Source organism: Rhincodon typus, chromosome 40 (assembly GCF_021869965.1).
Source record: "Rhincodon typus isolate 14 chromosome 40, sRhiTyp1.1, whole genome shotgun sequence".
Lineage (NCBI taxonomy): Eukaryota > Metazoa > Chordata > Chondrichthyes > Orectolobiformes > Rhincodontidae > Rhincodon > Rhincodon typus.
The window spans coordinates 2,492,277-2,517,184 of record NC_063371.1 but is presented as its reverse complement, the minus strand read 5'-3'; the positions used below and the strand labels follow the sequence as shown (position 1 = coordinate 2,517,184).

General features: G+C 42.6%; 1 protein-coding gene across 1 annotated transcript in view; it reads right to left on the bottom strand.

The window, feature by feature from the left end:
• The window catches only part of LOC109911455 (phytanoyl-CoA hydroxylase-interacting protein-like), a 42,222-nt gene extending 23,906 nt beyond the window's left edge, over window positions 1–18,316 (bottom strand). The window contains exons 1-2 of the mRNA XM_020510769.2: window positions 18,206–18,316; window positions 3,108–3,275 (exon numbers count right to left, since the gene is read on the bottom strand). Coding sequence (XP_020366358.2) covers window positions 3,108–3,272 — 165 coding nt within the window. The 5' untranslated portion in view covers window positions 3,273–3,275; window positions 18,206–18,316. The remainder of the gene's footprint in view (window positions 1–3,107; window positions 3,276–18,205) is intronic.
• Between the last annotated feature and the right edge of the window lie 6,592 nt (window positions 18,317–24,908).

Genomic DNA, 24,908 nt, shown 5'->3' with positions numbered 1-24,908 from the left:
TTCAAATTGAGTGGTTTGGTGTGGTTCATGTATAGAATAAGCAGTGCCTGGCAGTGAGTTACAGACTGAAATCTAGTGGAGGGTTTGGTGTGGTTTATATATTGAATAACAGATACCTGGGAACGAGTGATAGAGTTGGAAACTAATTGTGATGTTCACGGTGTTCAATATATAAAGCAGATATCCATGTATTGGAATGAGATATGGACTGGAATCTAATCGGGGGAGTTCAGTGTAGCTTTATATAGAAAAACAGATATACGGGAGTGAGTTACAGAAGGGAATCTAATCAGGGGCTTTGGAGTGGTTTACATATAGAATAACGGACACCTGGTTGTGAGTTTCAGGCTAGAATCTAGTTAAGGAGTTTGGGGTGGTTTATACATAGAATAACAAATACTTGGGTGTTGGTTGTTATAATTGTGGATTGTTGTTTACATAGAGAATAACAGATACCGAGAGCAAGTTATAGACTGGAGTCTAATTGAGGGTTTCAGGATGTTTATATATAGAATAACAGATAGCTGGGAGTGAGTTACAGACTGGAAACTAATTAAAGTTTTTGGGTTGTTTACATATAGAATAACAGACACCCGGGAGTGATTTACAGACTGGAAACTAATTGAGGGGTTTGGTTTGTATATATATAGAATAACAGATACCCGAGAGTGAATTACAGACTGGAATCTAATTGAGGGTTACCGGATGTTTAGTTATAGAATAACAGATACCCGGGAGTGAGTTAATGACTGGAATTGAGGATTTTGGGTTGTTTATATATAGAATAACAGTTACCCGAGAGTGACTTACAGATTGGAAAGTAATTCAGGGGTTCAGGTTGTTTATCGAAAGAATAACAAATACCCTAGCGTGCATTACAGACTGGAAACTATTTGGGGGTTTCAGGCTGTTTCTGTATATAATAAGATACCCAGGAGTGAGATACAGACTGGAAACTAATTGAGGGGTTCGGGTTGTTTATATATAGAAAAACAGATGCCCAAGAATGAGTTATAGACTAGAAACTAATTGAGGGTTTCGGGTTGTTTATAAAGAGAATAACAGATACCTTAGAGTGAGCTGCAGACACATCACCTGTGTCAAGCTGGTTAGAGAAAACATCCCATGTGAATCGTGGCTGATTATGTAAAAAAATCAATCTGTGTCAGTCAGACGCCCCCAGAGTGCAAATGATGGCTCCATTGCGGGGGTTTGAGTGAGCTGCAAAGTGGGAGAATGCCAGTGCAATTAGACAGGAGCTGATGGCTTTCATTCCAAAACATTACAATAAGTAATGTGTAATAGCAGCAATGTCCCCTGGGGGTAGCTTCTGATCAACTGTGATTAATTGTTTTATAGCCCACACGTACTGTCTACAAGTCAGAGAGAATGAGGTGGAGGGATGGGAATCTCTGAGCCCTGCTCAAATTATGAAACAGTCTTCTTCACATTCAGCAGGTGTAGCCTCAGCTGGAGGAGAGAGGAACAAGCAATGTTTCTCTGTCATACGACTCAATCTTCGCCAGCTCTCCAACCTTGGCTGGCTCAGCTACAACTTGCTGCTGTGTGAAGCAGAATCTTGGTTTCTACACCCTCTCTCTCTCTCTTCATCTCTATCAGCCATATGGCTCTCAGTGGGGAAGTGAAAATCTTCAGGTGTTAATAACACATTCTGGAAACGTGCCAAGCTCATGGCACTTGGCTACATTCTCCCATCTGCAGGTTTCTGCCTAAAGGTTCTTACTGTCCTTCCAGAAATGGCATGGCAGTACTGGTTTGTACAGCTTGACCCAGTATGAGTCCACACCTTCAGCACAGTAGGTCATTATGTAAGTGGATAGAAGGGGGTGCATTCATAAATCCTTCTCCTCACTATGTTTCTGAGTCGTTGTACTGAGGAAGAGTGACCAGAGCAAGACTAAACCAGATCTGCAACAAAATGTGCAGTCTCACCCTGGGCAGCCTTCACTGCAACAAGGATTTAGTATAGATGGAGACTGTTAGAACCATTTGTGCCCATATTATTTGTACTCTCTCATTCTCCATCTCTAGCTGTCACCATTTCTATCCTGTCTTTTTCTCCCTGTCTCCTTCTGCCTCTTCCTTTATGTGTGTCTTTCTCCTTGCCTCTATATTGTCGCTGTCAATCTGTTTCTCTCAGTCTTCATCTGTTTTTCTGTCTACTTTTTTCTTATTTTGTCCATTTCTTAGTGCACCCCTCCTCTCTCCCTCTCTCTCTCCCTGTTTCTGTTTCCATCATTCCGTCTTTCTGTGTCTCTGCCTCTCTCTTTTTGATCTTTCGGTGACTCTCAGCCTCTCTTTTCCTCTGTCTCAGTTTCTGTTTCTCTGTGTGTGTGTCTCTCTCCCTCGCTTCCATAAGATAATTTTGTCTCACTGAAGTCCTCTCTGGTAACAGCTGCTATTTTGGTCATATTTGGAAATAAGATTTCAATCTAAATGTTTTACTTGCTTCAGTCAGCTGTTGAGATCTTTTAGCTGCCTTTTCATCAGTAAACTGTTCCCGCTGCAGCCACCTGGGTCAGCTAGAATCTATATCCTTATTCTTTTCCAATGTTGCCTTTGGTTACCTTGAGTTCCATTAGTAGGGACAGTTCCTGTTTGCTTTTAAATGTTGCTGATGTGGGGAAAGCATCATGTCCTACTTAGCCCAGAAGGGTTATCACAAACTCATAAGATGGATATGGATGAGAGAAGTCATTCATTTCTGTTGCGATCAGAGTTCAAAATTTAATTAGACCACGAACAACCTGTGAGCTGTACCCGTTTAGATAGATGCTCTCAATTTGCCAAATTCAGGTTAACACTATTCGTTGAGTTTATTTTCACTGAAGACAATTACACAGAATTCAAAGAAGCAGCCCAAGCTTTTCAGTTTCTAGCCTTCCAGTATTAGCTTCTGTGTAATTATCTGAAATAAACTCAAATATTAGTGTTAGCATTGGGATGTAACAGCCTATCAGATGCTATTTCTAGAGCAGCTGCATTATCAAACCTAAATTTAACATTAAACAAATTACACTCTGTAACCACAGAAGTGATTAGTAATTAGTGTAAGCTGCCTGCCTGAAACTCTGGAATAAGCTTACCCTGTGCTTGAATTTGTTGGAATCCTTATTTTCTTTCTTGTTGAGGTCAACAAAGTAATGTGTAATGCGCTCCCTGTCTTTCACATCAGTGTCCCAGCAGATCTTGAAAGAGTCACAGGTAATGTTGGTGATTTTGATGTTGTGTGGCGTTGACAGCAGCTCCATTTTCTGTTGGGGAAGAAGGAAAGTACAATATTTCTTACAACAGCAAGAAGCGACTTTCATCCTGAGCTGCTTTGCTTTGTAGCTACTTCATCCTCAATACTGCTTCAGGGAAGTGAGAATTCTCTCAACAGTTAACAAACAACCATAACATGGATTTGGTAGCACCTTTAGCACAGTAAAACATCTCCAAGGCACTTCACTGGAGCACTACAAGAAAAAAAAATGACCCTGAGCCATGCAAAAATGATGAAAAGCTTGGTCACAAGTAGTTTTTAATGGAATGTTTTAAAGGAAGAGAGATAAAGATAGAGAGATTGAGAGGTGTAAGGAGGAAATTGCAGAGCGTAGCGTGCATGGAACAGAAGGCATAACCACCAATGGTGGGTCTAAATCGAGAAAGTTCAAAAGGCCAGATTTAAAGACGTGCAGATATCTTGGAGGGGTTGTGGGGCCGTGGGAGGTTACAGATATTGGAACAAATGAGGCTATAGAGGGATTTAAAAAATTTCAGAATGCTGACTTTGTCAAACCAAGAGGTGATGTAGTCACTGAAGGCGGGTGAATATCTGAAATGTATTCAGTGCAAGTTCAGATGCAGGCAGCAGGTTTTTGAATGGGCTGAAGTTGTTGGAAGGTGGAAAATGCAAGGTTGACCAGGGGCGTGACAGAACAGCCAAGGTTACAAAGGGATGGATGAGCGTCTGAGCAGTGATGAGCTGGGTCAGGGGTCGAGTTGGATAAAGTTATAGAAAGGAAATAGTTCTGATGTTGAAAAGGTTATGCATTCAGAAGCTCATCTTGGGCAGTCGTGGACAGTTCCTGTGAGTGAAGTGGAGTCAGTCTCCTAATTAAGTTGGCTATTTCATAGCCACACATTGAACAATCTTTGTGCACAAACTGTTCATTGCAGAAAGAACAGTGCATTCTGCAACCTGTTAAATATCCCTTCATGGCGATTGACAAAAGAAGTAACAGTGACCAAGAAAACACTTTTTCTCATAATGAATGGTTTGGATTTGGAATACGCTACCTGGGGAGTAGGGTGGAGGCAGGTCCAAACATGGCCTTCGAAAAGGAATTAAATCATTACCTAAAACAGAAATATTTGCAGAGCTAGGCAGAAAAGCTCAGCGACTGGGGTTAGCTGCGTTGTTCTCGCAGAAAGCCAACTTGATCATGTGTGTCTTCTATTAGAACATAGAACAGTACAGCAAAGAAACAGGCCTTTTGGCCCACCACGTTGTGCTGAACATTACACCAAGTTAAACTAATCCCTTCTGCCTGCCCATGGTCCATATCCCTCCATTCCTTGCTTATTCATGTGTTTATCTAAAGCCCCCTAAATGCCCCTATCGTACCTGCCTCCACAACTACTCCTGGCAATGCTTTCCAGCCACCCACCACTCTCTTTGTAAAAAAACTTGCCCCTCACGTCTCCTCTGAACTTTCCCTGTCTTATCTTAAATGCATGTCTTCTAGTATTAGACATTTCAACTCTGCAAAAAAGATTCTAACTGTCCACCCTATCTATGCCCCTCATAATTTTATAGGTCTCCCCTCAGCCCTAATTTGTCCAGCCTCTCCTTATAGCTGATACCCTCTAATCTAGGCAGCATCCTGGTAAACCTCTTTTGCACCCTCTCCAGAGCCTCCACATCCTTCCTGAAGTGTGGCAACCAGAATTGAATGCAATACTGTAAGTGCAGCCTACCAAAGTTTTATAAAGCTGCAACATCACTTCCCAACTCTTGTACTCAATGCCCCAACCAGTAAAGGCAAGCATGCCATACATTTCTTTACCATCCTATCTACTTATGTGGCCCCTTTCAAGGAGCTTTGACTAGGATCCCAAGATCATCAATACTGTTAAGGTCCTGCCATAACGTTTGATCTCCCAAAGTGCAACACCTCACACTTGCCCAGATTAAACTCCATATTCTGTAAACATCCTATGAAGTTTATCCATCCATTCCTCCAGCCATGGCCGTTCTCTTTCTGCCGTGCACTTGCAAGGCCATGACCCCATTGAGTACATTTTATGAAATAAGTGGAGAAGTCCTGTAGATACCATCCCAGTGTGGCACTTGCATGATCCCAGTTGTGAGGAAAAGGTTAGTCAAAGATCATACTGAGTCTCAAGACTAATTTGAACATTTGATTGCAACATCGTTATTGATGTTCCCAAGATTGTAGTATTATTAGCCTTTGTTCAGTACGGAAGGATGAGTCAATGTTAAAAGTATTGATCACTGAATATTTGGAAGTATGAATAACCCTTCTGCCCTGGCTAGTTTGAATGTAAAGTCACTGAGGGAAACAAATTAAAGATTAGCAGTTCCAAACTGTCTCTTAGGTATCATGGAGGTGTGTTCACTTTAACGTGGGTTCAAGAACGACGCCTTCTCAAAGACAATTAGAGATGGACTATAAATGCTGCCCTAGCCTGCAATGCCTGCATCCCACAAACAGATACAAAATTAATCTTGTGAAAAAATTGTCTATTTGTAAATAGTTATACTGGCCTCCTTAGCCCAATGGGAAAGGAGTTAGCTGGCGAGGAAGGCAGTTTATTAACTGAAATTAATGTAGAAGCACACGTTGAGTTATATTCTCATTATTTGGAATTGTGATTTAACCTCATTGCTGTGCCTGTTGGCGAGAAATGGACAAAAAGTTGCAGTTTGTTACGAGTATCTAAATTGGTAATGTTTTGATCAGCTTGAAATACTGAACTCAGGGAGGTACCCTACGTGAATCAGTGTGGCTGTAAGTACCATCTTTATGTTTAGACATTACAACACGTGCACCATAAGGCAACAAAGCCTCCACCTCCCAGTAATATCAAGAGGCTGTGGACATAGGGGTACCAAGTCTGGAAGATTTTCCACCTCATGCCCTTCCATGCCTTTTTAACTGATGTCAAAGCTTATTGGGTACAAAACTGTTTAAATTTACAAAAGCAGAGAGGCAGGTAGGGAGAGTGGTACTGTGTTGATGGCTCCTCAATTACTGGATTCCTTAAGAACGTTAAGTAGAAGCTGGGATAGACCATAATGCTTCTTGAACCTGCTGCACTGTCCAAAAAAGGATATGGCTGATCTCCTGCCTCAATTCCACCTTCCCACCTCCCCCATCATCCCCGCCCACAACGCCACTTGATTTCCTGAGAAAAGAAAAATGGTTCAACCTTAGATTTAAGTATACTCCACAATGGAGCATCGACAACCCTCATATTAGAATCTAATTTTGTCCATAGGATACTGAATTCCTTTGAATTACATATTGAATAAGGAAAACAGGTGTTGGGAAGTCATTAGGTAGTTGGATTAAAGTATGTTTAAAGACGTGTCAACTCAGAAAGGGGCTAGGTGTATTTGAATGGTGCAGCAAGCTCTGTGAGGAGAAATGAAGAAGCTCCTTCAGAGTTTCTGTATATGCTTCACAAATAGGCTCAGTCAAGCTCAACGCCTCACACTGAAGTCACTTACCCTCGAATCAGACCAAAATAGTCACCCCCTCATCCAGAGGCTGAGATGTGTTTTTGATTACAGAATGGTTTATCCTTGTGATCAAGGTTCGATCCATGTCGCAAGATCAACATGGCTGTCAAAACATTTAGATCACGTATTTTTCAACTTTAAAATCGAGCAGGCACCTGCACAACATATAAACAACGAACAGGAGGTGGCCGTTCAGCCCCTCAACCCTGCTCCCCATTTAACATAATCATGGCTGTTCTGCTTGTAACCTCACATCCACATTTCCACCTACTATCTTTCAATTTTCATTCCTCCACTTACATGGTTAATGCTTAACATGTCAGGCAGATACCTTCAGTCAATTCCAGAAATGTTTATACTATCATATTAAGTGCTCTTGCTATTTCAGGCTATGTTGTTTGCACTAGTGGTAAACATTGATGATATATCCCTTGACACCTTTGTTTAACGATAATCGAATATCTCAGCCTTGGTAAAACCAATCACCCTCTTCAACCCACAGTCTTACAGGAAAGAGTTTTACGATGTTTCGTGTTCCTGATTTCACTCCCGAGAAGCCTATTTCCAATGTTCAGATGATAGCCCTTGTTCTTGAATTCTATACCAAAAGAAATAGTTGCTGCGTTCCCTATTAAATTCCCTGAGTATTTGAATGAGAAAAACACTCAACATGCTACACTGAAAGGAACATGAGCATCGAGTCAGCCATGGTCATAATGAATAGTGGAACAGGCTCAAATGGTCTATTCCTGTTCCTAATCCTTGGGTCCTTATGTTAATGTATCCTAGCCTCTCACCATTTACAAAATATTGTAATTTATAGATCTTGGATCCAAGATACAAGAAATGTTTAGAAGGATATGGGCCAAATGGAAATAGTTTAGTTGGAAAAATTGGTCAGCAAGGATGAGTTGGACCGAAGGGTCTATTTCTGTGATGTATGACTCAATGACCCCACATTTGCCCAAACTGCCCACTCAGTAGGTTCACCCATCACGTTCCTTTGCGATGGTTCTGCGGCAATGACTGATGGGTGGGTAAATGGAGGACGAGTGTGTAAGGATTAGCATTGAGTCTGAATGTGGATGGTAAGAGAATGAGGGACAGTAATGGAGAATAGAGAGCACGAGATAGGTTGAGAGAGTTAACCTGTATTAATACTATCATGTACCTGCAATGTCTTTGTGACCTCTTGATGTATTTTTAAACAAGTAAATGTTGCATCGTTAGTGCTTAGAAAAGTGAAACATTTCATTTCTTGTTGCTATGGTAACAATGCTCCTCTAAGAGGAAAGGTGCTGATCATGAAGATATTTTCTTACCAAGATCCGCACCAGGAAGGGAACTCAGCCCTTCTTGTTAATTGCATTTGTGATCCCTTTTTCTTCCCATCCCAACAATGAATCTATTCTTATTTTTATTCAATTTTATAAATGTCTGCAGATTGTTTCCTTTCAACGATAAAGTGTTTGAGTATTTTAAACAACCCTCAGTACCCGGACTCAGTCCTTTTGTGTGCCTCCTCCTTCAATGTCTGTCTCAATGTACATTTAAAGGTGTTTAATGTATACATAATTCTCTCTCTCTCTCTCTCTCTCTCTGTCTCTCTCTTAGTATATAGTTGGTAGGCTATTCTGTGAAAATAGAAGTTCTGGATTTTACCTACATTAAAATGAGGACATGGAGCATCATTAAAAATGGTGACTCTCTTTTGCCTCAAGATCAGTCCATTAAGAAATCCCTTCCTCCTATATGCTCACAAATTGAATTGCTTTCTAACCACGGGGTGAGAACCACTTTGCCCCACGTTATGGCATCAGTGCCATTCACGGGGCTTGGTATTGTCACCTTGCATAGATGGGATGGGGGTCACATACTTCAGCTGCCGCGGATGTATATTAACCCTTATTTTATGTCTAAGGTAGGGAGTGCAACATTTACCTTTTCTCAGTTGCACTTGGGTAAATCAACTGTTACTGTGCCCTAAATCAAGAGTGTTACATAGTAAACCCAAAGAGATTATGTTTCTAAGATTTGGTTACATCGACACACTCCCTCCGGAAGGAAGAACAGCATCGATCCCTTCAAACTGTTGGCTGTGCTAGTGGGTTCAAATATCAGCAGAGATGTGAAACAGCGAGCAAAGGGATCCATTGGGACCTTTTACTTTAAGTGGATTCTAACTGCAGAATGTTAGGCAAAGGTACAGACAGTATAAGTGTTGTAATGATGCTATTCAGGGACCCAATGAGGCAGAAACAAGGAACTGTGCACTTGGTGGTGATGGGAAGCACTGGATAGATGAGGGATATGGTGAGAAATTGGGATTGATGTAGGGAGAAAGTGGGATTAAAGGATATGTTGAGAAGATGGGTAGGTAGTATTGGCTAGAGAGGATTAAAAGACATTGAAGAATGTGGGTAGGTGGGATTGAGGTTACAGGGGGTTGCGGGGATTGAGAGATATGGAGGGGGGAGGATCTTGGTAGATGGGAATGATTGTTATGTAGGGAAGGTGGGTAACTGTGTTCAGGGATAGGGAGAAAGGAGAGTCCATAGGAATACAGGATATAGGTAAAGAGGGTGAGTGGATGGAATCAAGGGTTATAGGGAAAAAGGGTGAGTGTGTGGGATTTGGGGATAGGGAGAGAGGGTGAGTGAGTGGCATTTGAGGATAGGGAGAGAGGGTGAGTGGGGGGAATTTGAGGATATGGAGAGAGGGTGAGTGGGGGGATTTGGAATAGGGAGTGAGGGTGAGTGGTGGGATTTGGGATAGGGTGAGTGGGTCATTTGGGGATAGGGAGAGAGGGTGAATGTGTGGGATTTGGGATAGAGAGCAAAGGTTATGGAGAGTGAGGCTGATTGGGTTTGGTTGTCAAACAAAGATATGATTAGTTCCAGAGATAGTAGGAACTGCAGATGCTGGAGAATCTGAGATAACAAGGTGTAGAGCTGGAGGAACACAGCAGGCCAAGCAGCATCAGAGGTGCAGGAAAGCTGACATTTCGGGCCTAGACCCTTCATCAGAAATGGGGGAGGGGAAGGGGGTTCTGAAATAAATAGGGAGAGGGGGGAGGCGGATAGAAGCTGGATAAAGGAGAAGATAGGTGGAGAGGAGACAGACAGGTCAGGACATGGTCGAGCAGTTTCAGGGCCGAAGAGATTATGAGAGAGTTGCCTTGGGAGAGAGATCCACTGAGGTCTTTCTGGAGGGAGGAGGGTAACTTCTTCAAGGTAGGCATCCTTAGAAGAGGCTTCGCAGTGGGGTTAGAATTGTTTCTAACATTGCTGGCATGTGTGAAACATTATTTTGGTTTTTGTTTAAATGTGAAACGTAAGATCCTGGGATCCAACTGGACATTGACAGGCTTAATTCAAATTCAGGAAAGGTGGTTTTGATGGGCCAAGTACACAATATCCTGCACCCATAAAATAATGCAGTTCAAAAACAAGGAACGAGAAAAAACATTTATGCTAATGACAAATTTATATTCAAAGGCATTTTACAAGTAAATGAAAGTGTTGTAATAAATGACATCCATGCTATTATAATGATGAATGCAGCCGATTAAAGTGAGGAAGGTTCTGGAGTATGTGCCTCTGCAGGGTTATGGGAGCTGACAGCTGGAATAGTTAGTGTCATTTTATAATCAATTTCTCTCATTACATGAATGTTAAAAGCTAGCTTACAGATTTAATTGCAACCTCTTCATTATCAGGCTGTTAACTCTTGCTCATCCCACCTTGTGCTTGTTGGGACAATGTAATTTCCTTATCTCACTGAGGTCACTAAAAGGCCACATGATGACAGACCATAAGTCACCCATTCAGTGCAGTGGGACCCAAGAGACCTTTTTAACTCAGAGAAATATCACCTTCGGCTGTGCAGCACTCCCTCAGTACTGCAATGGAGCTCGCAGTCTTGATTTTTGTGCTCAAAGCTTGAAGTGGGACTTGAACCCAGAACCTATAGATCCAGGTAATGATGAGGCATGCTCACAGGTTTGTACTGTGCTCACTTGATCTCATTCACTTCCTTGAAGGGATAGCCAGGGAGTGATTAGAAGCTCAAAATTCTGCTGTTCCCATGCCAATTACAGATGACTTCTGCCAAGTATCAGAATATTGGATATTGGGCCAACCCAGGAACAAACCAATCCTGGTCTATATGATTCAGTATCCCACCAGGAATTGTATAATTTTACAACTGGGCTGTAAAACAAGCAGTTTAATTCAAGAAGCAAGCACTGTCTGTGAGGTTGAATTTCACAAGCCAATGCACTTACATCTTCTTTGTGCTATTCTCTCAACATAAAAATAGGGTGGAAGATGCAGAGAAATTATTATCATGCAGCAAGTTGCTGTGAATCGGATTAAGCAGATGCATAAATACTTGGGGAAAAAAATGCCTGCTACAGAGAACTGGCTCAGGAGTGGGACTAATTAAATAGACTTTTCAAAGAATCAGTGTACACATAATGGGTTGTATGGTGTTGTTCCCTCTGGTCGAAGATTCCTTTGTTCACATTGCAGCTGGCATTGTTGTAATGAACAGGGGAATGAGACATTGGAGGTGCAGTGAATTGTCCTCTTAAACTTTCTAAAACCACAGCCACTACCATCTGGGAAAAACAAGGGCAGCAGATACATGGGAACATCTGCTGCACATTCTTCTCCAAGCCATACACTGTCCCGACATGGAAATATATGAGTGATCCTTTTCCGTTGCTGGATCAAAATCCTGGTACTCCATCCTTAATGGGATTGCGTGCATGTCCCTATACCTCATGAACTGTGTCGGTTCAAGAAGGCAACTCATCACCTCCTTCTCAAGGGATAGTTACGGATCGACAATCAGTGTTGGTCTTACCATTGATGCTCATGTTCCATGGACAAATTAAAAAACAATAGGGCTGATATGTTTTACATTGGACATTGTGACTATTCCATCTCTGAGGTCAGGCAGATTCATATCTCTCTCATCCCCTCCAGTTCTTCATTGAGGAGACAGCACAGAAACAGGCCATTCAGCCCCAACAACTCCATGCTGGTGTTTCTGATCTTTTTGAGATTTCTCTGTAATCCCTTTATCTCTGACCTATCAGCATATTCTTCTATTCATTGTCATCCATGTTCTTATTCAGCTTCTGCTATTGACTTTAAATGCTATTGACTTTGACTACTCCATCTGGGAGCGAGTTCCATATTCTTACCACTCTCTGAGCAGTCTTTTGTCCTGAATTCCTGATCAGGTTTATGAACAATTACCTTGTTTTATGACCCCTAGGTCTGATCTCTCGAAGTGGAGACATCTTCTCTATGTTTACCTATTCAAACACTTCTTAATCTTAAAGACTGCTATTAAGTCACTTTCCAGCCACCTCTTTTCCAAGGAAAATTGTTCAAAAGGATTGTCAGGTCCATCTGGATGAGTGGATTCAGATGGAGCTGAATGGCTTTGCATCCTATGTATTGTAGGACTTTTCTTCCCCTGTCTCCTTCGCGTGCTCCTTTTCCTATTCAACACATGCACAGTCACTGAATAGGCCCTGTATAAGACGCTGGTTAGACCTCTAGAAGAGTATTGTGCACATTTCTGGGTGCCACATAATAAGGAAGATGTGACTGCATTGACAGAGTGCAGAAGTGATTTCAAAGAATGGTTCCAGGAATGAGGAATTTCATTATGAGGATGGAGTGACGAAGTTGGCACCGTTCTTCTCAGAGAGATGAAGGCTAGGAGAGATTTCATGTAGATTTCCAAAATCATGAGCTGGCTGGAAAGAGTGGATGGGGAGAAACTATTCCTGTTTATAAAAGGAACAGGGCATTAGATTTAAAATGATTTGCAAGAGGGGCAAATATGGTATGAGAAAAAAACAATGTGAACAGTTAGGGTATGGAATGCACTGCCTGGAAGAGTGGTGGAGGCAGTTTCAATTGAGGCATTTAAGAGAGCATTGGGTGATTATTAAGATAGAAATAATGTGCAAAGATCTGGGGGAAATGCAGTAGATTGGTACTCGGTCATGATATTCATTTAATGAGCCAGTGCAGACACAGTGGGCCGAATGGCCACCTTCTTCCCTGTAAGACTTCTGTGTTGCTGATTTGCGTTTGACCTCTGAGGCTTGGGGAATTTAACCATGTTCCGCCATTCTGCAATGCTGAATTAAGGCAAGTCTTTTATCTCCTAGCCCTTTCCACGTCATTGTGCAATGTTCTTCTCGCCACTTCGAAGTCCATAGTCTGACGCAGTGATCCTGTTGTTGTAAATGTGTACAAACTACAGTCGTGTTACAACAATGAAGCAAAGTGTTGATGGGGAGCAGGGATGGTGATATGGACATCACAGCCATCCCTCAGTGATTGGGTGTTGGGGGGAGTGAGGGGATTGCATCAATAGGAATCTCTGTTCCATTACTTCAGACTGAGCAACAGGACAAGTTGAGGAAGCTGTTAGCAGAGCAAATAAAAATCTTGGGTGCTATTGAATACAAGAGCAAGAAAGTTATGCTAAACCTTTGTAAAAACTGGGTAATCTTGAGGTGGAGTATGTGTCCAGGTTTGCACACCTCACTTTAGGAATCAAGTCTAAACTTTAAAGATAGAGCAAGGAAGAAGGGATTAAAGACTTCAGTTCTCAGGACAAACTCCAAACCAGGGTGATTCGTCTTTGAGCAGAATATGTCGCAGAGAGATTGAATTATGAAGGGTTTTAATGAAATAGCTCTGAGGAAACTGCTTCCAGTGGCAGAAGGGCAGAAGGGAAGATAATTGGCAAAAAAAAAATTCAGGGTCAAATTTAGAATTTTTTTAACATTGTACACTTTCTGGTCAATTTGAAAGGGTGATGGAGCAGATTTATTTGGAACTTTCAATTGGATTTAAACCTGGAAAGGAAATATTTGCAGAGCTATGAGGGAAGAGCAGGGAAATGGGACGAATAGCTCTTTCAAAGAGATAGCACAGGTGTGATAGGTCAAATGGCATCCTTTGAACTAGATGATTGTATAATACTTAGGGCTCATCATCCCCAACCTACCTATTTGTATCTAAGGATGAGATTCCAGTCTGTCACTGCTCTCATTCTGACTTGACTCTGAAATCAATAAAGACTCCTGTGGAGTTTGCCAGGATTGGTACAATGTCTGAGTATTTCTCATCTCAGAGAACCGGTGTTGCATGAAATGATTCAGAATTGCCCAGACGGAACATTCTTAGGTAACATTTGCTCTTGCATTTCAGTATACAGTCTGCTGCCAGGAATTTAAGGCAGATACTGATGGTCTAGATTGAGCAAACCAGCTGGCTTTCAGTGCAGAGCGAGTAGTTTGCAGGTGAATTGCATAGATACTGCCAGGTTGTTGTAAAAACCTGCCTGAAACAGTCATGTGCTTCAAGGGAGGAAATCTGCCATTCATACCCAGTCTGGCCTGCCTGTGACTCCAGACTCACGGCAATGTGGCTGACTGTTAACTTCCCTCTGCAGTGACCTGGCAAGCCATGCAGTTATATCAAACTGCTGCAAAATGAAGCTCTGTAAGTGTACCTACATCATTTGGGTCAGCATTGGGTCAAGAAAGTGGCTCGCCACCGTCTTCTCAAGGCCATTTAAGAGTGAGCATTAAATGCCAGCCTTGTGAGTGATACTTATAGTTCAAGAACCATTAAAAGGATAACACTTGTACTGAGGGAGGCTATACAGTCTATTGAGTCTGTCCAGCTATCCTGTCCTGTACATAGCTGTCCTATGTAAGAGCTATCTGCTTAGTCCCATTCCCCAAAAGCTCCCACAGCCAGAAATGAAGGAAAGTGGGAAAAGGTAAGATTAAGGATGCAATAAATCGTTGGTAGTATAGAGCCTGGACATTACTGAGAGGTAGGTTGCTGAAGCAAAATGTCTGCTGTTTGCTGTACCTCCTCAACTGGGCAGCTCTTGCAGAACCACCCTAAGTGCAATAATAAACAGTTTAAGACAATCTCATAATGTGGCTCATTTACACTTGCCGGAGGCGACTGACATTCGTGCACAGTGACTTGTTCTCTGCAACCAAAGAGATGAGATAAAGCCTTTTTTTTCTGAAGAAGGGTCCAAACCCGAAACGTCAGCTTTCCTGCTCCTCTGATGCTGCCTGACCTGCTGTGTTCATCCAGCTCTACAGCTTGTTATCTCAGATAAAGCCTTGTTCCTTTTTTTGAGTTGCCTAGATGCTTGGGAGCCTATGGGTCTCTGTTGCTTTCACCATGGCTAATCAGCGTTCACCTGCTAACCAATCAGTTCCCTTTACGCTTATATCATAAATTGTTGTGATCACTTGAAATTTGGCATTCTTGTGTGACTCCTGAGGAGCACACGACAAAAATCTTCAACAATACGTTTCTCTTTTCACTAAGTTATAAAAATTCACCAAAGGCAGTTCCCCCTTGGGATTGATAGGTGGGTGAAGCTCTCATGATCAAGCATGCTTTTAATGATGTTTTGGGTAAAACTGGAGCTCTGGCAGCTTGTGTGTTTGTCTAACACTGACAACTCAATGCACCAACAGAGCTGAGATTCGCAAGTTGCAGTGAGGCTATTTTGAACATCTCTGTTTGGAGATGATTTGCTAATATTGGTCCTGTGATGCCACATTAGATGGTGGTCGCCAGAGTGGCATCACAGCTGCAAGGAAATTCTGTGCGATTTAATCATTGGCCTGGTTCCAGTACTGGAAGGCAATCAGTGTTACAGGAGCCTTGTTCAGTCAACATTTTAATAGCTCCCAGGAACGAGGGAATGTGACTCAGGCAAAAGCTAATCATTTATTTCTGAAGCGGCTGTTGTTGGAGGACTGATGTAAAGTGATCACATCCAGGGGAAATCCCGTTGTGTTGGGGAACATGTGAGTGGGACAGTGTTTGTCGGGACAATGTCACTGTTGCTCGGCTGATAAAAATATTCAATGCACAGAAGAATTGCTAAGTGTAAAACATCATTCACTCAAAAGGCACATTTTCATTGATGTGAGAAACAGTGAAATCGAAGTATGTAGATATTTTGAAGTCACCAATGGATATTCAATCATCAATGTATATGGGAGAGTATAGGATAATGGAGTTGAGATAGATCTATTGAATCTCATGGATTTGAAGGACCCAATAGCCTCCTCCTCCTATTTCCTATGTTCTTAAGGGGCATAGAAGCTGAAGGGGATGATAGTTCTGATGAACCTTTATAAAACTGGTTCAGACTAAACTGGAGCACCACAGCTCAGGAAGGGTGTGAAACCTTTCGAGAGGGTGTGCAAAACATTTGTGAAACTGGTTACAGGGATGAAGGACATCAGTTATAAGGATGTTGTAGGAGATGCTGGGGCTGTTCTCCTTGAGAAGGTGTAGAGACTGTCAGACTGTCGCAGGACAGATCCAGCATTTTCCATCTGAAACTGGACTCCCAAAGCCCAGAGCTGGTCGAGGTGGTCTTAAGTGTCTATAATTAAATTCCTGTCACCTCCCATTGCTCAGGCTGCAGTCACATGTTAAGGAAGATAGGAAAACAAATTCTTTCAAAGAGCTGGTGCAGCCAAGAAAGAGCAAATGGCTCCCTTCTGTGCTGTATTATATAAGATCCTCCTAATGTCTTGCACAAGGATGATTTGTGCTCGATGTGCATAGAATTGAGATTAGAAACTTCAACAGCCAGCAAGCTGCCTTCACACCTGCCCTGTCAGAACCTCAACACTGTGACACTGGGAAGCTGCGGAGGGGCCAACAGCAGCCTCTGGCATAAGCGCTTATTGGTGGCCTTTCCCCAGCAGGCAAGTTGGCAGGCGACTGCAGAGAACCACAGCAGGACACCGGTATGGGAACTAGAACAACAGCATAAAACAAGCGTGTTTGTCAGGCAATGCGTTTCGGACATGGAATGCTAAATGGGAAGAGGCTATTGAAACCAAGTTAATGAAAGCAGTTAAGAACAATTATGGATGGACAACACACACACTGGCCTTGCCTGCGATCCCCACATCCTGTGAAAAAATTAAGTACCCAAAAAAAGTCAATGAGGCAATGTCATTTTTTTAAACATTCGCATACATTTGGAGATGTCAATCATTTTCCATTAAACACATTTACTCCTGCAGTGAGTTTCTTCAAAATAAAATAAAAGAGCAATTCATCCAGACTAATAGCAAAATGGATCTGGTTTAAATGTTGCAATAAAATGTGCAGAATTAGCAAGAGGAGTTGTATTGAGACTGATCTACACTGCCCTTCAAAGCTATGGATTAGTTTGCTACATGACGTACAAAATTGCCTGGATTGGAGTTGACCATTTCAAAACTGCACAGCCAAGGCAAGCAAGACACAATCTCTCAGAATTCTGAGCTGTCTGCTAGTGACTGTGCTTCTTATGGTATAAGCATGCACTCTTTGACAAACTCTGATTTGTACAATTATCCTCCAGACGTCACTGACATTGGCCATGCCCCTTCCGACCTCTGTAACCTTCTGTTGCCCTGCAATTACCTTCTGAGATTTCTGCATCCCGTCCACTTCTAGACACTTGCTCACCTCTGACTTCCCACTACTCCTTCATTGGTGACTGTACCTGCAACTGCCTGGGCTTCCATTTTTAAACCTCTCTGCTTTCCTCTTCTCCTTTAAGACACTTCTTAAAAGCTTTTGGTTCCCTGTTCTAATGTGCCTTTATGTGGGTCAGTGCCGAGTTTCTGCCTGATTACAATGCGCCCAAGAAATTAGGGCAGAAATAACCCATTCAGCCAATTGAGCCTGCTCTCCCATTTGTGCCAGGGAGGCAGCGATAGTGTTGGGTCCAAATCCCACCATGGCTGATAGTGAAATTTGAATTTAATTAGAAATAAATCTGGAATAAAAGACTAGCCTAATGGAGACCTTTGTCATATTTAATCATCTTGTTTGCTTTTGGGAAGGAATTCTGGCAATCTTACCCGGTCTGGCCTGTACCTGACTCCAGACCCACTGCAAAGTGTTTGACTCTGGGCAATTAGGGAGGGGCAGTAAATGCTGGTCCAGCTGGTGACACTCACATACAATGAACAAATAAAAAACGTTCATGGCTGAACTCTCTCTCTATTCCACCTTCCCATATTATCTCCAATCTGCTCAGAAATCTATCCGTTTCAAGTACACTCAACATCTGAGCATCTATTTCAAAGATTCACAGTATTCTATATGAAGGAATCTGTCCTGATCTTAGTCCTGAATGGCCGAACACTTGGTGATATCCCATGTCTAGACTCTCCTATGAAACTGTCCAGGACACTTTTGCACATTAACAGCAAATTGGAAGGACATATAAAGAAAACATACTGTGCTGTAAAAAGGCAGACTTACACTTCGGGAGACAAGCCCATACCTGAGCACTTCACTTTTCTTACATGGACGTAACATAGCAAATAAATTTTCCCACCTGCAGAGCCCAATAGCAGCCTCGTTTCCTGCAGGTTGATGGGAGGAGGATGATGTTGCTGCTTTCCAGGGGTGGTCAGTTGACCCTGTCTCCCACAGCAGAAAGAAAGAGAAAGAGACAGCAAAGTGAGACGTGTTCAGTAATCAAGTCATGCACAGGTCTGTACAAGCCCAGCGCTCTCTGGGTTGTTTAGGCATGCTGCACTCACCAGCATGCAGCTGCAGGGCATCTATCCACAGGCTCTGACTCACCAGCCATTCTGCCAGGATCTGGTGAAAGGAGCAGCAGAGTGTATGATAGCAAGGCTTTCTTACCACTCTGAGCACAGGCTATTCGTGATATACTTCTGACTGAGTCAGCAGAAAGCATTTGGACACAAATGCACATGAAACACTCATGGAATCAGGTTGAGGGAAGCCATTTGGCTCCTCCTGCTGGCTCATTGAAGGAATATCCAATTAGCTACACTCCTGCCTACAAGATTCCCACCTCCACCCCACCCCCTTTCCTTGTAAACCTTTCAAAATAGCGTTTTTCCAAGTGAGAGCTTTTTGAACGTGAGGAAGCAGCTGAAGATTTGCAGTTGTTTGGAGGGCTGTCACAGACCTGTGTATTTCAAAACCTTTCTGCCTGTTTACTCACAATTAACTCACAATCAGAGTCTCTCTTGCTTTTAAATCTTGAAATCTTTCCCAAGTTCTGCCAGCCTCCAAGAACAATGAGGAAACCTCAGATTTATATGGGAGTGCAGAGATTAATTCAGAGAAGCAAATGGGTGCTGATTGTGGAAAACAAAGAGTCTCTTTTTTGTTACCCTTTCCTCATTCTGACTTGGAAAGATCTAGCTTTTGGAAATGAGGAGGAAATCGCTGCCCCTAGTCTGCGATACAGAGTAATAAATGGCACATCAGGACCCTGTGACGATGCACGAATCTTGTTGAGTGCTCTGTGTCCACGTAACTGCATGAATGTACTCATCTTGGAGAAAGTGCTGACAAGAAGATTCCAGAGCTGAGCGGTGGTCCAGAGGTCTGAACAGGCAGTTGTTTCACATGATGACATGCTTCCACACTATAATACTAACCACATAATTTGTTTTAGTTATGTTAATTGATAAATATAGGGCAGGGACACCAGGGAGAACTCCCCTGTTCTTTGATGAGATAGTGCAATCAAGTCTAGAGGTGCTGTATCTACTAGTGAGGGCCGATAGGGTTGTCAAATTTAACATTTCAACAAACAATGCCATATCATGACAGAATCTTTGATAGCGCAGTCCTCCCTCAGTAGTACACTTGAGAATCAGCCTACGTCATGTGCACAGTTCTGGGAAAGGATCACTGGACCTGAAACGTTAACTCTGAATTTTCTCCACAGATGCTGCCAGACCTGCTGAGCTTTTCCAGCAATTTCTGTTTCTGTTTCTGATTTCCAGCATCTGCAGTTATTTCAGTTTTTATTTTTGTGCACAACTGTTTATTTGAGTGCAGTTTGAATGCCCAACCTCGTGACTCTTGAGACAAACCTACTGTTTCTGGAGCTGCAACTGGTACCTGACACAGGCAAAACCAAAAGGCAAAAGCTATTTGGCTTGTCCGAGATGCTGTCTTTCAGGTGAGATATTAACCCAAGGACTCCTCTGCCAATTTAAAAGATCTCATGGTACTGTTTCAAAGAACAGCAGGAGTTTGCAGGGCAGAGGGGGTGTTAGTCCAATGACCTGGTTAATATTAACCCCTCCATCAAAATCATTGACAACAGGTTGTCTGGTCATTATTGCATCGCTGTTTGTGGGAGCTTGCTGTGTGCAAATTGGCTGCAGGGTTTCCTACATTACAACAATGGACACTTTAAAGTGACAATTTTAAGAGTTCCTCAATGGCTGCAAAGTGCTTCAGGCCGTAGAGGCAGTGAAATGTGCCTTAGAAAGGAAAAGCTCATTCTTGCCTTTTCCGTCTGGATGATCACATCAACAGAGGTACTCTCGGCCAGTCAATCTCTCATTCAGACATAGCCAGGAATCATTCATCCATCATTCTGCACCCCAGAGACCTGACACAAACAGACAATCAGATCGATGACTTTGAACCACAGGCACATCATTGATTCGCACAGTTCTGGCTTGGCCAGTTCCCTGGCTCAGGCAGTATATAGTGTTGATGTTTCATTAATGCTGCTTGCCAACATGAAGCCAGTTCTTCATCCATACTTCCTAACCACTTGTCGCTATTCTATTTTAATTTCCCCTTAGTGCCACTCTGTGTGAGATGCCAGCTGGTTTACTGCCAGGGTATGCTATTAATCCCGTATCCAGCCAGCTACTCGATTGAGTCTATCTGATCATTCACACTTTCTTTCTGAGCACTTTTTCTGTTGAGCTCTTCCTTGTTGATGCCTCCATCAGATTGGGCATCAATGCCTACTGTTGTTAATTACAGATTCCAGAACTGATTGCCCTGATTCCTTCCCCACTCTTTGTCACAAAGAATGCTGTTGAGTAACAATGCCCTAGACAGTGCCATTATTACATAATGGAGGTTACTGTGGCTCCCATCAATGTCAATGGACAGAACTGCTTCACTCTCCAATGTCAAAGAACCCCAAACTACAACATTGGGCTCCTGGAGCCTTTACCAGCAAAATCACACATCGACTACCTTTCAACCAGACACTTAACAGTGTCCTGGAGTCAATATGAAGTTCATTCATTTTAGATCAGAACTTTTGCACCCATTCCATTTCATGTCTATTTCCTGGTGTGCATTTTTGTGAAAGATCTCTCTAGCACTCAAACAGTAGCTATTTTGTCACTCACACCTCCTCTAGGTACATCTTTTGTTTCTTTACCTGTCCCATGACCTGTTATCATGTAATCTCTTCACCCTCTACCCTATCACCTGCTCGAAGCCTATTACATTACATTTCTAACTTTTCCCAATTCTGATGCAAGGTCACAGACCTGAAACGTTAACTCTGTTTCTCTCTCTCTCTTTCTCCACAGAATCAGTTGCTTCTTCTAAGTGCTGCTCTGGTTTTGAACGGTCCATGTACAAAGCATGAAGCTGCCTTTTTTCTGTTAGATCAGTGTTCCTTCAGCAGTTTCAGCGTTTGTTTCTGGTTTCCTGAGCTTGCCATTTTCCCATTTTTCAAGACACAAGACATTGCGACTGCAGTGAGTCACCAGCATATTGGGTCCTTATCTTCTGTCTGTCCATGAACTGAAACATTTTGATCCTACCCCGTTCCTCCAAAGACCTGAACCCAGTAAAGGGCTTTGCCCGACAGGAGTGAGAAATAGGAAGTCTGAAATGTGAGTTGTTAAAGTGCAAGGTACACATTGCTGCTACTGTTCACTGTTGGAGTAGGGAGTGAATATTTAAGATTGTGGGTAGGATGCTGATCAAGTGAGCTGTTTTGTCCTGATTGGTGTTAAGCTTCTTGAGTGTTTGTGGAACTGCATTCATCCAGGCAGGTACTCATGCCTTAGGCTTGTCAATGATGGACAGGCTTTGGGGAGTCAGCAGGTAAGCTACCCGTTGCAAAGTTTGCACCTTCTCTTGTAGCCACAGTGTTTATATGGCTATATGGCTGCTGTGGTTCAGTTTCAGGTCAATGGTGACCCCCAGAAATATGGATAATGGGAAATTTAGCAATGATAATACCAACAAATGTTAATGAAAGATACATGCTCTCTTTTGGACACGTGAACATGTGGTGCTAGTTGTCACTTCTCAGACTGGGACGGAACGTTGCCTAGGTCTTGCTGCATACATGCATAGTCTGCTTCAGTGTGTAAGAAGTTAAGAGAAGTACTGAACATTGTGCATCGTAGAGGTTGCTTGAAAGGCAGTGGTTAAGAGTGGGAAAAGCAGAGTGCATCCACCAGCCTGGCTAGAGATATAGTTGAGAGCCCTGCTTCTCAGCCAGTTATAGTTTCAATTCTTCTGACAGCATGGGCTAAGAAGCACTCATTCCTCAAAGCATTCAAAGGCTGTAAACTATAAATGTCCCAGGTTACTTTAAAACCCAAGTTGTGTCACACAACACAGTGATGTACCTAGAATGGCAAATTAAGATACATATGTTGCCAGGAACCTACAAAACATTTGCAGCCCAATTTATATATTTGTATATTTATTGTAACAAGACTTCTTTAAGTTCAGGGTTTCTGGCTATTCTTTTACTGAGGACTTCAAACAAAGTCAAAGCTTCCCACTGTAAAAAACAAAACACATAAAGCTGCCCATTGGCAGCTATTTTGATGTTCTACTTCCTTGAAATCTGCCATTTTATCCAAGGAAATGGCTTACTCACAACCAGCCTTGTTTCACAACAAAAGTCCTTGCTTAAAATTCGAGCTTCCGTAGGCAATGTTATATCTACTCATTCTGTGGGTTTGTGTGGTGACCTTCCCATCAGAGTTAGACTGTGTAAGAACTGTTACCATCTTCTGTGTCTGTGCAATCGATGCTGATGTGATAGTTCAATTCATCTGACAGCTTTTCTAAAACCTTTTCATTCAGATTGAATGAACCTTCATCTTTAGCAAATGAAGAATAGCTTCTGCATAACATACCAAATGCAACTTACTCCCTCTTTAATTGTTCTTACTTCACTCCCCTCTCTTGCTGATTAAGAAAAGTGGAGAGAAATTCTCCCACCAGCCCTTTGAATTGCTTTCTGATTTCCACCTCCATTGCTCTCTCTCGCTGTACAAAGACAGGACATGGTTTGTTTAGAGATTGACAGCAGGAAGACAAATAATTTGGAGGTTACAACGGTGAAACAACTCCACTATTCTGTTACCAACTCACCCTTTATTTACATGTGGAGAGTACTTGATACTGATCCAGCTCCCTCAGAGGCAGATCTCAGAGTGAACAGGATGTTGATGCTCCTGTTCTTATCTGTCAGCTAGTGCTCCCTAATTGAACCAGGTTAACAACCCCAATCGAGGAACTCATAATCTGTGAGGACCCCTGGCTGACCTCATTACTGTTACCACAAGCAGAATGAATATTGAGTGTGAGACGACAGAAATTGGGCATTTAGAGAGGCCAGGGACACCAGCTGAGACTCTTAGAAAAGCTACAAGAGGAACTCAGGAGGTCAGTGCAAAGGATGATTTTCTGACATTACAATTGGGTGTCAATCTGTAACCTAGCAACAATGGTCATGGCACTCCAGTTATTGAAGCAAATTGGAGACACTTGGATAACGTGAAAAACATTGGAATGGAGATAAGGGGTTTATAGACCGAACAGTCAACATTTGATTTTGCTTGTGTTATACTCATTGGTAAAGGCCCCTGGGAGCCATTTGTGAGAAAGCAATATTCAGCCCTTGAGTACAGTGCCGATATTTTCTTAACAATTTCTCGTTCTTATTGTCCAAAGATGATGTATGAGGAATTATTTTGGCTGGGGCTGCATCAGTACGAGTGAAGAGCACAGAGAAGCAGACAGCAGGGTGGGGGAATGGTGGCACATGGCAACAAGAAGCAATGGGCTTCAGTTGGATGCAATCCCGGTGTAATGATAAAGTAGTGTGTGTTCAGGGAAGGTCTATTCATCTCCCCGAACCTACAGTTCAGTGATGAACCCAACATCCACGCTGGCCGAGACTCCTCTATTTTAATCTGCTATAGCTGAACCCTTCTTGCTAACATCATAGTGAGATATGATCATTCATCTCACACTTGGACGTCTCCTGATCATTCAGTGTTCCTATTCTGGTTGTTCTGTTCACCGAGGTGAAAAGTGGCAGTAAAAATAGAACTCGTCTTATCACATCATCCTTGTATCATCTCACAGCCAATGAGGTGGAATTTCTGTTGCAGACAGAGAAATGAGCTGTCTTCATTGGGTCAGGCTTGAGCGGAATCGTAGGTCATGACACCAGAAGAGATAGCTCTCTGCTCATCTTTAAATAGTGCCATGGGATCTTTGAAACTTCACCAGACTGGGCAGATGGGACTTGTGTTTAATGTCTTCTCCAAAAGGTGACATTACTGACAATGGCACTTCTTCTGAGCAGCCTTGATGGGATGCAGGAGCAGAATTTGAACCAATGACTGATAGGCAGGCCAAGTAGGTGAACTGACAGTAGTAAGGATCGTGACACTCCTGCTCCCTCCTGTCCACGTGAAACATTTAAGGGTGCAATACATATACCATCCTCCTCAGCACAAATCTCAATCTCAGAGGGTCACCTGCCTGCACAAGTGCAGTTTCCAGCCTTCCAGTCCCTATTTGAATATTATAAAGCTGTTGTCAAATTGCAACACATTTACTGCTTCCTGCTCTTACTTTATATTGTGCGTAGAGAGCTTTATCAACTTAAAGCACTGCCAAATCAAACATTACTCCAGCATCATTTGGCAAGCAAAGATAACCCACACTTGTTTCTATAACTTGCATCCCATGCTTTAAGAACCCCTCCACCTCTACAATGCCTTCCCATCCTGGTCCCTTAGCCCCACCTCACCTACAACAATGAGAATTATACAGAGCTAGTTTTCTCTGCTTCTTGCCCTCCACCATTGTGCACCATGCCATTCTTTTACCAAATGCCTCTTGCCTTTGTTCTGCAGCTATATCATTCTCTAGCTTTTCCCCCGCTCCTTCTCTTTCCACCTCTGCTCTGTCTCTCAACCCTGTCTCCACTAAAACTGCTGACAATCCATATTGTCCTCCTGACATTC